Genomic DNA, 16,027 nt, shown 5'->3' with positions numbered 1-16,027 from the left:
GAACTCCTACTGATTTGTGATTTCACTCTAATAAGTATCATCACGGACTGGTGTGATCAATATATATATATATTTTTTTTATTATACTTTGTCGCTGTCTCCCGCGTTTGCGAGGTAGCGCAAGGAAACAGACGAAAGAAATGGCCCCCCCCCATACACATGTATATACATACGTCCACACACGCAAATATACATACCTACACAGCTTTCCATAGTTTACCCCAGACGCTTCACATGCCTTGATTCAATCCACTGACAGCACGTCAACCCCGGTATACCACATCGCTCCAATTCACTCTATTCCTTGCCCTCCTTTCACCCTCCTGCATGTTCAGGCCCCGATCACACAAAATCTTTTTCACTCCATCTTTCCACCTCCAATTTGGTCTCCCTCTTCTCCTCGTTCCCTCCACCTCCGACACATATATCCTCTTGGTCAATCTTTCCTCACTCATCCTCTCCATGTGTCCAAACCACTTCAAAACACCCTCTTCTGCTCTCTCAACCACGCTCTTTTTATTTCCACACATCTCTCTTACCCTTACGTTACTCACTCGATCAAACCACCTCACACCACACTTTGTCCTCAAACATCTCATTTCCAGCACATCCATCCTCCTGCGCACAACTCTATCCATAGCCCACGCCTCGCAACCATACAACATTGTTGGAACCACTATTCCTTCAAACATACCCATTTTTGCTTTCCGAGATAATGTTCTCGACTTCCACACACACACACACACACATATATATATATATATATATATATATATATATATATATATATATATATATATATATATATATATATATATTATCCCTGGGGGTAGGGGAGAAAGAATACTTCCCACGTATTCCATGCGTGTCCTAGAAGGCGACTAAATGGGAGCGGGAGGCTGGAAATCCTCCCCTCTCGTTTTTTATTTTCCAAAAGAAGGAACAGAAGAGGGGGCCAAGTGAGGATATTCCCTCAAAGGTTCAGTCCTCTGTTCTTAACGCTACCTCGCTAAAGCGGGAAATGGTGAATAGTATGAAAAAAAAAAAAAAAAAAAAAAAATATATATATATATATATATATATATATATATATATATATATATATATATATATATATATATATATATATATATATATATATATATGTATATATATATATATATATATATATATATATATATATATATATATATATATATATATATATATATATATATGTATATGTATATATTGGAAAGGCTCACAATTTTGCGCGTGATCAAAATATTCCTATGAGTCCACGGGGAAAATGAAACACGAAAAGTTCCCTAGTGCACTTTCGTGTAATAATCACATCATCAGGGGAGACACAAGAGAGAAATATAACAGTCAGTTGATATACATCGGAGAGACGAAGCTAGGACGCCATTTGGTAAACATGTGATTGTCCAATCACATGTTTACCAAATGGCGTCCTATATATATATATATATATATATATATATATATATATATATATATATATATATATATATATATTGATGTGTTGCAAATTAAATGTTAAAGTGTAATATGTGGTGTGAGAACAGTTGATCTAATAAAAAATGACTGGGTGAGAGAGAGGTGAAGAGGGTGTACAGAAATGTTTTAGACAAGAGGGTATACGTTACGTGTGTAGAGGGAACAAAGAGAAGGCAAAACCGAGGAGGAGGTGGAATGATGGAGTGGAAGATGCTGTGAGGGGACCAACCTGAGCATGTTGGGTGACCATGGGACCTTAATGATCCTTCGTTTCAATAAAGAATTATATTTTCCATCACTTATTGTCCAGTTATTATCCCGCTACGTGAGGCTCTTTAACAATCTTCATATAGTAGACCGTTTGCCACGATCTCTTCCCTGACAACCTTATCCTGAGGTATACGGGGCTGAGGAACCGATTGTGGCCAGACGGGAAGGCAGTGTTAAACAAAGGAAATCAGTGTGTCTCCCGCACCTTCCTCTTGACAAATGAGTTTGTGGCCATCACCGTCTCCACTGCCATCCTCATGCCCCCAGCCCCACAAAACACTTGATTGAGCTGTTCCTCCGGGAACCCAGGTGTGGCGAGGGCTGACGCATGGCAAGACTCCTGTTATGGCTGACGACTGCTTGTTCATCTGTCATGATCGGTCACGTTCCAGAGGAAAAGCGTAATCCATCTGACCTCCACAAGGGCGTGGAGGAACTCGTCTCACTAATTAGGCCACCAAGGGAAAGGAAATGCCTTGTTTGTTTTTCAAGCCTTATTCAGTTTATATATTATCAAAAGTTCAGAGCCATGGGAACACTGGTCAGGGTGCAAGCTGAAGTACGGCCATAGTACACGCCTGACCCTCCCACCACTTTGTATTACCAGGTGAAGAGTGTTGTCCTGCTGGTTGGAATAGGAATAGATATTTCTCCAGTGGAGCCGGACATTGTCCACCGGAATGAATTAAAGATCAACTGGACGTGTACAGATCAGGTTACACCTGAGACTGTGTTCTCATTACCATGCATAAGAGGAGTCGAGAACTCCACACGTCAGTAATATTGCACAACACATCACATTAGGAAATGGACCTGCCACTGTACCTAACCAGTTCCAGCCATCTTCCATGAAATAACTCACAAAATGCAGAGGTCTACATTATCATATTCCACTCTCGTGTACTGGAACGGTGTCGAACCAAACTTCGTTTTCGTAAACGAAGTTCGTAAACGTTTACTTAAATGAGAAAATCGTTGAACCGAGGTCCACACTGATGAAAAAAAAAAAAAAGATGCGATGCACCAGTTCATAGAATCGTGTCTAGCTTCCTGACTTGACCAGTGTATTAAGAAGGTCTTCAAAAATCAGCAAGAATTATGATGGGAAGGGAAAATCATAGATACATTGAGGCACGTGTTCATAAACAACAGGATCATCAAACGTGTCAATAGACGACACAACTCAACAGGTGTTGGTACAGTTGCCGCTGGCGGACACTTCACAGAACAGATGGTCCGGGTTGAAGACTTCATTCTCAGGGCAGGTGAAGGGCGCCAACACAGGAGGGTCACAGTAGTAGTAACTCCGGCAGTCCCTGGGGTCAGGCACTTTGCCCTCTGTGGCGCAATACACCTCGCAGGGGTCGCAGAGGTCGTAACAGACGGAGGGGTCTTTCGAGCAGAACCCCGTCTGGTAGTCGAAGAAAGGAAAGTTGCCGGAGCATCCCGTGTCTATGGTGGACCCGTCTTCAAGGCAGACCTTGTACTGGCTGCAGTCCAGGGGGTTCGCCAGCAGGGTGCCTGTGTCATAAGGAATGGTACCGTCATCACATGAGCCGTTCACACTCAGTAAGGGAAGACTTGTATATGGCCGTTATCGGTGACCCATAATGGTTAACGTTTTTAAATATCCAGGAGCAAAGTGGGCAGACCCATTCACGTCTGTGAAGATATATGCCCGCACAGGTTCGAATCCTGGTCTTGGCAGTCAGTCCACAGTTTGCCTAGCTGTTCATCCTCTCATAGGATGCCTGCCTTAGTCTAGGGTATATATATATATATATATATATATATATATATATATATATATATATATATATATATATATTCTTTCTTTTTCTTTTAAATTATTCGCCATTTCCCGCGTTAGCGAGGTAGCGTTAAGAACAGAGGACTGGGCCTTTTTTTGGAATATCCTCACCTGGCCCCCTCTGTTCCTTCTTTTTGGAAAATTAAAAAGAAAAAAAAAACGAGAGAGGAGGATTTCCAGCCCCCCGCTCCCTCCCCTTTTAGTCGCCTTCTACGACACGCAGGGAATACGTGGGAAGTATTCTTAATCCCCTATCCCAGGGATGATATATATATAATATATATATATATATATATATATATATATATATATATATATATATATATATATATATATATATATATATATATATGCAGAAACGACATACGCAAGTAGCGGGCTTACGTAAGATGGAAGTAAAACCATAAGGAAACGGAAAATGTAATTTACGAAAGCGCTTGACACTTCGTATTTTCTGTTTCCTTGTGGTTTTACTTGCATATATAAATATTCATATCGTCATATGTATACACGTATGAATGCACAGAGATCAGAGGGACAAATACAGTGTCCATTCACACGTAGCAACATGAATATTGAGAACTGGAAAGCATGAGTGCTAATGTAATGCTTGATTATGTGGTAAATGAGGATGTTAGAAAAAGAGCAGAAACAAGACAAGATTTAAAGAGGAGATAATGATTATGAAGACCCACAAAACTCAACAATATCCGGTGAAACATGTCTTAAGAAACGGAGTTCAGTAGCCAGGAACCTGGCCATTGTGATGAAAGCTTCTGTGAAATTTAAATGAAGTTGTAGGAGTATGGGAATCTCTAGTCTCAGACGCAGAGGAAAGCCAAGGAGTGAGGAACGATTCAGTGAAATATGTCCATAAGCTGTGACGAAGAATGAGGCAGGACTCCGACAAAGAACGCATGGCAGAGGAGCTTTCTCATAATCGGTGGAGGTCATCAGTAAGGACTGCATCAGCTTAAAAGCGACCCCAGACAAAATCCGGAGCGAGTCCGATATTTGGGTGATGGAAGTCAGCCCGAGTAAACGGAAAGTAACGAGGATGGATTGCACGAGAAGAAGACCTTAACATGGATATTACTGAGCAGGGAATAGTCTGCAGGAATCTCTGTGCGAGAGAGAGACATGGGAGTCAACATCGTCCTCAGCTTGTCGCGAGAACTCTTATCTTCAGAGAATAATGATGAACTCCTGTCTGCCGCCAAATATTAGAAATGTATTCCAGGTCATGGACGGGGAAATATTCAACAACCTATTCATGTCCTACATAAAACAAGAACTAGAATGTGCTTCATTTAAGGCTTAGAGGCTTTTGATCTCATCCATCATGGTTGAGAGAAAAGTAAGAGCTGACTTGAGCACAACGTTTAAGGTTTTATATCAGCCTGATGACGTAGACAGTGAATAGCTCTTCGAAAGATTTAGGGAAAGAAAGCCAGAGGCCAGAACATGAAATTAACCTGGTGACTTGTTACAAAATATGTGCCGTAGAACTTTTATAGTATAAGAGTGATGGATGAATGGAATTAAGTGAAAAATGAATGGCAAATGTAGACAACATACGGAGGTTTAGAAAGCTATATGACAATAGGGCAGGTTTGAGAGTTGTGGACCCTACGAGTGTAAAACTCACTCCCCATGTGATACTAAAAAGTAATTACAAATAAGTGACACGCACACACACACACACACACACACACACACACACACACACACACACACACACACACACACACGTACTGGAAAAGCTAGTTAGAAGGAAAGTGGATGAGAACTTTCAAAGGAGAAGCTACATAAGTGAGAGAGGCAACACGGATTTAGGGGAGGAGGTGATTTGATACCAATCTCTTATACTTGTATAGAGAGCAGCTCCTTGTTAAACACGTTACGAGGATGCGTGGATACTGCGTATTGAGAATGCCAGAATGCATTTGACGCCGGACTACACAAGAGGCTGTTAAAGACACGGGAGTTTTAGCCAGGAGGAAGGAGGAGATTCCTTTGATGGGTAGAAAATTAGTAGAAGGGAACAAAGTGCGCATGTCAGGGGAGCCCTCTGGAAATGAGATGGGGTTACCAGTGGCGTACCGCAGGGTTCTGTTCTGGGACCACTGCTCCTCTTGCTCTAAATAACCTGCCAGTAGGATTGAACTCCAACTTGGACATGATCACGGATGATGACGAAGCCTTGAGGGAAGTAAAGAGTGAGGAGGTCTGGTAACACTTCACAAGTGAATGGATAATAATGAGGATGGGACATGGTGAATGAAGGCCTCGATACGAATATTACATAGTAGGAAATAATCTGTAGGAATCTGTGTGAGACGGACGTGGTGGTCATCGTTGTGTTTAGCATGTCGCCGACGCCCCACCTTGGGGAAACTGTAGACAGGAAAAGTTTCTAATAGCAAATGTTAGAATGACAGTCAGGTACACAGATAGGGTACGTTCAGCAAACTGTGTACATCCTGTATTAATTCAAAGCTTGGATATGCTTCCAGTATGGTCACCCCATTTGGCGAAGCACAGCTAACAAAATAAAAGTCCAGGGGAGGGTAGCAAGAATGGTACAAGAATCAAAGAGAACTGAGGACAGTGTGATGGATTAAAGACCTGAAATTTCCTGGCAAAAGAAGAAAAAATAGAAACGGGTGAATTGATCACTTCTTTTAATTTCAAACCGATCGGATAATGTCAGCAGTGAACAGTTCTTGGAAAAATGCAAAGCTAGAACAACCAGCGACCAAAACATGAACTTTACTAAAATCTTGTCAGAAATTATAAAGAAGTGCGTTTTTAAAATAAAAGATGAGGATGAATGGAATAAGATGAGTGATGAGGGTATGAATGCAAACAACATTTAGAAATCTAGAAAGTTGTATGAAGGAGAAAAGGTTCAAGAGATGTGGCCTCGAGACTGTAGAATTCCCTCCCCATACGATTACATTCAACCCAAGAACACAGACACGTAGCCACACAGAGACAAACTGAAGTATCAACCATCTGACCCGGAGCTTCGCAGACGAGGGCGCAGGGGCTGCAGAGATCTGTGCAGTATTGGGTACCGGAGATGACTTCACACTCTCTCACACTCTCTGCTGCATTGAAGTAGAGCCTGAGGAGATGAACGCACCTCACTTGGTTGAAGGAAGTTATGGGATCAGAAAGATCAGAAAACTTTACATGGCTTCATCTTATGATGTGTGGAGAAATAGGTCAATATGTTTCGTTATGGTTGTTTGTTTTAGGTTTTTGTTTACGTGTGATTACTATTTGTGACGCACCACGGAGGCCACTGTGTACGTGTGTTTGTGTGTCTCTCGTTACCTTCCACTAAGGTAATATTCTGTCCACTGAAGGAGTCTCCTCTTCTTCCTTCCTTGAAATCCAGTTTCTTTACAAGCCTCTTGTGTGGCATAATGTCAGTCCACCAAACCTACTCTGTTGTTTCCAACAGCTCAATCACTCGTGGAAATCTGTGAAGTTCGTTACACATGACCTTTTCCTGAAACTGTTCTCAATTATGCAATTTGTCATCTACAGGAAGCTGTCCATTTGGTCTCTGATTATCTTTTCCAGTGCCTTACAGATTGCGCTTATCAATGGTGACTGGTGTACTGTGTGGTTCAGCGACTCCTTCCGGTCTCCTTTCTTGTATATAGGTATAACTTTTGCCTTTTTCCCTTCCCTTGGCACTTCACACCCGGGTCACATCTTGGACACTTTTCAGGAGGGTTGTCAAATGTATCTGGACGTGTCCTCAACACATGGCGAAGTGTCATCAGGAGCAAGACCCTGTGGTGTCCTGTTTATGTCATCCCTAGATATTTGGATGCTTTCTAAGACCTGCTCCCCGTACCATCTCACTGGTGTTGGGATCAGAATGTCTTCCACGGTGAAAACACTTCGAACATGTCGTTCGGTTGCTTGCTTATTCTCACATCATCCTCTCTCATTCTATCCTCTGAATCCATTATCCCAATTTGCTGTTCTCTGCCTGACGATGTACTTTTCCTGAATTTGTGGAAAAATTTATATTCTATTTTGCCTTGTTTGAAATATTCGTTTCAAAGTTTCTCAGTTCCTCCGTTCGTATCATGGTATACCTGCTACTTGCTGGCAACTCTTATAACTTGCATAGGTACCGGCTGGCTGCTGTGTTGCTTCTCTGTGCAGCAAATGACGAAATTCTTTCGTTTGTGACGTCTTTTGTTGAATCATTTCTACCTCTTTCCCACCTTTCCCTCTGTATTTGAGGTTAAAGGCACCCAATCTCCTATTCTTTCCCTGTAAATCAACTCTTCATTTCGGTACCATCTTTGATACCCTCCACTGGCCGTTCTCTGTTAGTTCTTTGTGCTTCTTTAAGTGCGGTAAACAAACCTGAGAACCACTTTCTAGTTTTGGCCAAACGTATCGTGTAAAGAGTTTGAGGAGTACTGCTCTCTCTCTCTCTCTCTCTCTCTCTCTCTCTCTCTCTCTCTCTCTCTCTCTCTCTCTCTCTCTCTCTCTCTCTCTCTCTCTCTCTCTCTCTCTCTCTCTCTCTCTCTCTCTCTCTCTCTCTCTCTCTCTCTCTCTCTCTCTCTCTCTCTCTCTCTCTCTCTCTCTCTCTCTCTCTCTCTCCACATACCGGAATGATAACGTGTTCTAATATTTGCTAGCAGACAGCGGGTCCCTTTACTAACTTCCTAAGGTGGGACTCTGCCGAGAGGCGAGGGACGACGTCATATCCCATGTCCCTCACACACAGATCCTTGAAGCTCTCAGCCTGCCAGATGATGTACATGTCGAGGGCTTTTTCCGCTGTGTCCCAACCTCATTACTTTACATTTATTCTGATTGAATTTCATCAACCATGTATTAGACCAAAGTTGGAGTCTGTCTAGGTGTGTGTGTGTGTGTGTGTGTGTGTGTGTGTGTGTGTGTGTGTAAAACTCACCCTGTGGGGCAGGAGATGGGGTCGCTGGAGGGCACCATGTCACCGTTGCCCTCTGGGTCGCTGCAGTAGTAGTAGCGGAGGCAGTTGGTGGGGTCCCGCACCTTGTCCCCCTCGCTCATGGCCGTGCAGTCGGGTGCACACAGCTGCACCGTCGACCGCGCTTCCTGAGGACACAACAGAAAGGAAATCATCGCTGCTGGAACACGTGAGACAGGTTCACACAAACCTGGGGTAACACAGGAAGATGACGTGTTGCTTGATGGTACGGCAGACGAAATGTTGTTTTGTGGTTTGACAGATGAAGGAAATCGAATGGAATCCAACCCGTTGATCACGGGGAGTTAGACAGGTAGATAAAGGGTCTCGTGCGGGCCCGAAAGACTAGAGGGTTGATGTTGAGGATGTTGCAAAGTGTTATGGTGTTTCTGGGACTGCAGTCGTCAGATGTTGTTTGCTGGGCGACGGTGGATGGCTCAGGGTTGCCAGTATTGCGGCAGACATATATAGTGCCATTTAGCTATGAGAGACAGGTAAGTGTTGCTGGGGTCGTGGGAGACAGGTGAAGTTTTATATATTGCTAAAAAAAGGTAGAAGTGAGGTGGGAGAGGGGAGAGGATCCACGGTATGGGTAACTGGGAGCCTTGTCTGGACTCGCTCATGGCACCACGAAGCGGATGGCTGAGCTGTTCACGAGATTAAGAACGCCATACAGAGATATACATATTTTCATCAGCATACGGTCACTTAGTCGCCATTGAGGAAGACGTCTTATGAATGTAGATACACTCATGTCAAATGAAACTAAAAGACTTAGATGATAAACATAAAACTCCTGTCAAAGCTAATCGTAAATGTTAACTTTTAATCACTTAAAGTTATGATTATTAACTCTCATATGAATTCTAAAGTGGAAGTTTTCGATCAACCTTATGCAATCCTTTGAACGTGTATCTCCAGCTACAAAACGAATTGAGTGTTCGGCCAGAAGCGTATGTTTAATGTTGCATAAACCTGGGAGAGAGTTCGGGAGAGATGTAGTGAGTGGGGCTCTGATTACGACTACACGTGGGTAAATATCCACTGAGAGCCTCTCAAATATGATGATCCTTTTGACGTGGCACAAAGATTGAGGCTAACGGTGCACGTACCAAGAGCAGAAGAGCCGCGACAACAGGCAGGAGCTGCATGGTGGACCAGTGGAGGGAGTGTGGCTGTCTTGGATGAGTCTGTCGCCTTATACTGGTGTGGGCGGTCACACCAGCCACCTGCCTGCCTTCCCACACACTGCCACCGTTGCCTCCCGCTGATACAACAGCCAGCCTCTTGTCCGCCGCCCCCGCCAGGCAGGTTCAGAGAGGAAAACAGTAAAGATAATTGGTTGATATATGCATTTGATGGCCACTGAGATAGCCACGTGTGGTGATTGATGGCGTGTGGAGGGAATGGAGGCAAGGGAGGCAGAGACCGGCTATGCTAATGGAGGCTACATTAACAAATGTGAAGAATAACGAAGAAACGAGAGAGAACTAAGAGCATCAGTTAATTACAGGCCAACCTGGAACGTTTGTGAAAGGATTTCCTTGACTGGAGGGAATCAGATTTCAAGAGTAAGAGAAAAGATCTGAACATCTTATTGCCATTTACATGAATATGGCGGCTCCTCAGATGACATAGGTATATAGACAAAATGCTCTCACACTAAGAGCCATTCATATATATATATATATATATATATATATATATATATATATATATATTATATATATATATATATATATATATATATATATATATATATATATATATATATATATATATATATATATTAATTTTCTTTTCATACTTGTTTACCGTTTCCCGCGTTAGCGAGGTATAGACAGACACAAACTAAGTCGTAGCTGCACTGAAATCCACAGCTGCTTATCGACGGCCTTGCTTGGGAGACCTTTTCGTTCTACTCACTCCAACAAAGTAATATCGCTGAAATAACGCACGAATATTCTCATGAAGCGTTACTCAAGAGTCAGTCCCAAACTTTTTTATACCTCTTCACAAAATATATATATATACTCATAATCTGGTCGGACACACTGCTCTTCCAAAAATCAAACCTTTAGAATTTCCCCTCAGCATCGCCTAAATTCCTCTCACATTTCCACATCAAATACTTTGGTCAGATTGCAAACCACTCCCCTCGTCCAACTCCTCTTCCATCATTCGTCCCACACTGAGTGTTGTCATTAATATGTCGTCTCCTTGGAAAACTAATTCACAACAGAATTTACCAAAACATCCAACTTTCACCCAGCCAGCAAGATTTTCAGCCCAAACACTCGACTACATAGGTAAGCACTCGGAAACCTTACCCAACACATTCTGGATGGCCTCAACCAAGAACACACGTACATGACAGGCCGCGCCACACACCACTGGTCACATTTTCCCTTGTGTGTCCGTCCCCTCGCCAGGCCCGTAAGAGACTAAGTCTTTAACCATATGAATCTATCAAGAAGGCAGAAGAGTCTGATAGAGCGTATTGGTGACGGAGATGGCTCTGTACTGCGGACGGAAATGCACCTGCGTGACCCAGGTCATGTGATGACGATTCACCCGCTGTGCCCCAGGATAAGAGGAGCCATCTAGATATTCCTCCTCTGGATGAAAGCAGTAATCTCCCTCGCTGTTCTCAAAGCATACCCGCAAATACGAGTATAAAGAGAAATTTGCATACAGATCCTGTAATAACAGTTGTCAGATTTCTGTGACTAATGTGGGTGTGATCATCACCAACTCAAGGGTGGGCGGTTTTGATACCTGTTTCTTTCCCTACACGTCCAAGCTTTGGAGATCGCTTCCCTCTCATGTCTTTCCCTATTGATAAGTGTCACCTGGCTCTTTTTAAAGGCAGGTTTTTCACTTTCTCAAAAGTTCGTTAATTCTTTCCCTTTTCTGACTTAAGCCCCTGACTGATGTGTACCGCTGATGGCTTCTCTGGTGGCCAGCTGCTGTACACTGTCTGTCTGTATGTCTGTCTGTCTGTCTGTCTGTTTGCCTGTCTGTCTGTCTGTCTGTCCTCTCCTCTCCTCTCCTCTCCTCTCCTCTCCTCTCCTCTCCTCTCCTCTCCTCTCCTCTCTCTCTCTCTCTCTCTCTCTCTCTCTCTCTCTCTCTCTCTCTCTCTCTCTCTCTCTCTCTCTCTCTCTCTCATCCAGACCTCAGGTGGACCACAGTTAAACAAGGGTGCAGATGATTGTAGTTCACATCTTATATTCATTCCCTCCTCAACCGAGATTTATACCTTTATATATACTTAAAAGTTTTATTTTTCTCTTTAGATGAAAGTGTGAGTGAGTGAGGGACTCAGTCTCGACTTTAAGACAGATGTACCATAATTCGTGGCAGATCTGAGCTGAGCTTAACTGTGTGTAAGATTTGTAAAGGAAGACATACATCCATAGGTACACAGTATTGCTCATGCTGGACCCTTCCCTCGACATCTTGCTCTTGTCCTCCACGTTAGCGACGTCTCTGGCGGAGGAGAGGCACTTTTTTTGTTCGAGGACCGTCGTGTGACGTTGGCCGTCACACCCACGATCAGTGTTCCCACACTACCCCGCGTCACCACCGGAGAATGCGCCCACTGGGTCGCACCTGTGGTTCGGCTGGAAAAGTTTCACGGGTTACACTTGGTGTTACGTAAGTGAGGCCTCCGGTGCGGTGTGTTCTTGACGCTGCCTACATAAAGTCATCACACTCACCATCCTGTCTACTGCTGATTTCAGACTACACATGCTGACACTTTTACATCTACATTGTTTTGTATGATTATAATCTTTTGTGTGTGTGTGTGTGCTTGTATATATATATATATATATATATATATATATATATATATATATATATATATATATATACCTCGCAAACGCGGGAGACAGCGACAAAGTATAAAAAAAAAAAAAAAAATATATATATATTAGGTACAGTAGGGTTGAGGGTCAAGTCAATTGGGAGGTAAGTTTGAATGGAGGAAAACTGGAGGAAGTAAAGTGTTTTAGATATCTGGGAGTGGATCTGGCAGCGGATGGAACCATGGAAGCGGAAGTGGATCATAAGGTGGGTGAGGGGGCGAAAATTCTGGGAGCCTTGAAGAATGTGTGGAAGTCGAGAACATTATCTCGGAAAGCAAAAATGGGTATGTTTGAAGGAATAGTGGTTCCAACAATGTTGTATGGTTGCGAGGCGTGGGCTATGGATAGAGTTGTGCGCAGGAGGATGGATGTGCTGGAAATGAGATGTTTGAGGACAATGTGTGGTGTGAGGTGGTTTGATCGAGTAAGTAACGTAAGGGTAAGAGAGATGTGTGGAAATAAGAAGAGCGTGGTTGAGAGAGCAGAAGAGGGTGTTTTGAAATGGTTTGGGCACATGGAGAGAATGAGTGAGGAAAGGTTGACCAAGAGGATATATGTGTCGGAGGTGGAGGGAACGAGGAGAAGAGGGAGACCAGATTGGAGGTGGAAAGATGGAGTGAAAAGGATTTTGTGTGATCGGGGCCTGAACATGCAGGAGGGTGAAAGGAGGGCAAGGAATAGAGTGAATTGGATCGATGTGGTATACAGGGGTTGACGTGCTGTCAGTGGATTGAATCAAGGCATGTGAAGCGTCTGGGGTAAACCATGGAAAGCTGTGTAGGTATGAATATTTGCGTGTGTGGACGTGTGTATGTACATGTGTATGGGGGGGGGGGGTTGGGCCATTTCTTCGTCTGTTTCCTTGCGCTACCTCGCAAACGCGGGAGACAGCGACAAAGTATAAAAAAAAAAAAAAAAAAAAAAAAAAATATATATATATATATATATATATATATATATATATATATTCTTATGAGTCCACGGGGAAAATGAAACATGATAAGTTCCCAAGTGCACTTTTGTGTAATAATCATCAGGGGAGACACAAGAGAGAAATATAACAGTCACTGGGTATACAACGAAGAGACGTAACTAGGACGCCATTTGGTAAACATGTGATTGTCCAAGACACACACACACACACACACACACACACACACACACACACACACACACACACACACACACACACACATATATATATATATATATATATATATATATATATATATATATATATATATATATATATATATATACTTTCGTGTTCTTGTCAGAGTTCAGGGTAAGATTATTGAGGTCACATGGGTGTCGTAAATAAGAACTTATTACCTTTCATGATCGTGGAGGGAGCGCTGGAGATAACAAGGGTGAGGTAAAGGTGGCGTAAAGGTGTGGGGGAGGTGGAGCTCCTAAGCCCCTGTCCTCCCCCCACCTATACATATATCAGGGGAAGATGGAGGAGTGGTCATAGCCTCAGCAGCGGCAGCACCACCACTATGTACCTCGTCTCTCTCACTATCTCCCTTCTGTCACTGGTGGTAAGTTGGTTGGTTCAGAGTTTATCATAAATCGTCAAAGATCTTTAAGAGAGAGAAAAAAAGATCTTTATGCTCTTCGTTCATTGGTTCTTATGTTGTGTGCAGCTGGTGATGTTAGAGGTTACTCTTTGTGGCTCCGGAGAATTACTTGTTGTCATATACACCAGTTGTCATACATCAGTTGTCAGCAAGTGACTGACGTTTTGATATGATTTAGTGCAAGACTAACGAAAAAGAAAAAAAAAATTGGGGTAAATTATTTCTATTTTCTTTGTGTTTACGACTTGAAATACCGGAATCGATTTATGAGAATATTCGTGTCTGCATAAGGTCGTCATGACAGTGTATATACCACATGATCCCCTGACAGGTGCGTCCGAGCGTGCAGCTGTGCGCCCCGGACTGCACAGGTGTGGACCCGGGGACCAGCGTGAGGGACCCCACCGACTGTACCAGGTACTACGTCTGCCTCGACGCCTCAGGCACCGGTAAATAAAGTCCTCTGTTGCTAGTCGTGTAAGAATAATTGGTGTGTTATCACTCAAGAAGTTATACTGGTACTTGAGACTCGTTGTTCTTGCTTGTAGCAACGTACTGACACAACAACAGTGTTACGAGGAATATCGTAAGTGTTTATGGGTGAAACTCTTTGTTCACGCGAAGGACTAGAATCTCATTCTTATAATTTTTCAGGATAATTTGATTAGAAATCAATCATCAGCCACTGAAACCTAACCGTACCACCCATCCTATGTGTACCATCCCTGAGCAGGATCTTTAACTTTCTATACATCAGTACACCAAAGTTCTAAGGAAGTAACAGAGACCTAAATAAGAATACATGCTCTTCTTTGAAAGAAGTGACCAGTGACTAACAACGCTACATCCCACCAGCGGCTCAACCCTGCAAGGGGAGAACGTGGTGTTGTCTGCAGGTGCTTTGTTCCTGCTCACGTCTTGGTTAGGAAAGACACACATTAACCAACAAGAAGTCATCTCTGCTGTGACGGAGTCCATTTTACTGGCCAGAGCTAAACTGCTCCAACTCCCATCTGCAACGAGGCGCACCTTCCACTACAACATAAACCGAGCATTTCTGTAGTCAAGATATTGTGGTGACATCCCAAACCTTAAAGTCATTTGTTGAACACAAAACATCATATTTGTAAACACACTTTTCAGTAATGGAAGACATTTTAAGTAGGTCACGGCATTCTCACCACACCGACATACGCAAACTACAATACATAATCATCTATCTTGTTTTCAGAAATGGAAGAATGGAACCTTTCAAGGACCGAGTGTTGTTTTCAGCTTTCCGTGACCGCACCTCAGAGATGCATTAATGTTGTTCATGTACACAGGAGAGCTGGTGCCGTCGGCCGAGCCCATACCATGTCCGGACGGCCACTACTTCAACGAGGCCCATACTCTGCCCCGGTGTGACCCCATCAACGGCGCCCCGAGTGACTTCTGCTCCCCGCTGTGTGACCCCTGCGTCCCTCACTGCACCAGCTCTGGAGACCTCGCGCCACACCCCACCGACTGCTCCACCTACTACGTTTGTCTCCAGAATAACCACGTGCTGGCGGTGGGCTGCCCGGCCGAAGTTCCAAACTTTGACTTCTTGACGGGCAACTGCCAAGCTGACGACACCCTCTGCTACCACTACTGCAACCCCTGCGTTCCCCACTGCACGTACACCGGGCAGCGCGTGCTGGACCCGTTAGACTGCACCAAGTTCTACCTGTGCACGCCGCCCACCATGTCCCACTTCCTGTGTCCTCACAACCAGGTGTTCAACGCCGAGACATCCCAGTGTGAGGATGATGCAGAGTGCATCGTGTCCTGTACAAATAGGAAATAAAGTTTCGAACTTGTGAATGATAGTCGACTGTGTTTGAAAAACCACATTTCCGTCGGCTGATACTGATGCTGGTCTGTGATAGCCACTCACACTTACTTTCCCTGTACGTCTCGTGAAAAGGCTTTGGTACATGTATACTTCTGAGACATTCAGAATATATTTCTTTGTAAGAGTTTGAAA

The 16,027-nt window shown here is 43.5% G+C and overlaps 2 protein-coding genes across 2 annotated transcripts; one reads left to right on the top strand and one right to left on the bottom strand.

The window, feature by feature from the left end:
* Nucleotides 1-2,892: 2,892 nt before the first annotated feature.
* Nucleotides 2,893-9,871, bottom strand: LOC139754591 (uncharacterized). Its single transcript, XM_071671997.1, has 4 exons — nucleotides 9,683-9,871; nucleotides 8,535-8,698; nucleotides 6,604-6,710; nucleotides 2,893-3,291 (listed from the first exon to the last, which is right to left on the bottom strand). The coding sequence occupies exons 1-4, from the start codon at nucleotides 9,719-9,721 to the stop codon at nucleotides 2,954-2,956; spliced, it is 648 nt and encodes a 215-aa protein (XP_071528098.1). The 5' UTR covers nucleotides 9,722-9,871; the 3' UTR covers nucleotides 2,893-2,953.
* Nucleotides 9,872-13,863: 3,992 nt separating this feature from the next.
* Nucleotides 13,864-16,027, top strand: LOC139754463 (uncharacterized). The gene is made up of 3 exons (XM_071671736.1): nucleotides 13,864-13,980; nucleotides 14,351-14,468; nucleotides 15,345-16,027. The coding sequence occupies exons 1-3, from the start codon at nucleotides 13,939-13,941 to the stop codon at nucleotides 15,845-15,847; spliced, it is 663 nt and encodes a 220-aa protein (XP_071527837.1). The 5' UTR covers nucleotides 13,864-13,938; the 3' UTR covers nucleotides 15,848-16,027.

Source organism: Panulirus ornatus, chromosome 17 (assembly GCF_036320965.1).
Source record: "Panulirus ornatus isolate Po-2019 chromosome 17, ASM3632096v1, whole genome shotgun sequence".
Lineage (NCBI taxonomy): Eukaryota > Metazoa > Arthropoda > Malacostraca > Decapoda > Palinuridae > Panulirus > Panulirus ornatus.
The sequence above is the reverse complement of the archived record's forward strand: the minus strand, read 5'-3'. Positions and strand labels throughout refer to the sequence as shown.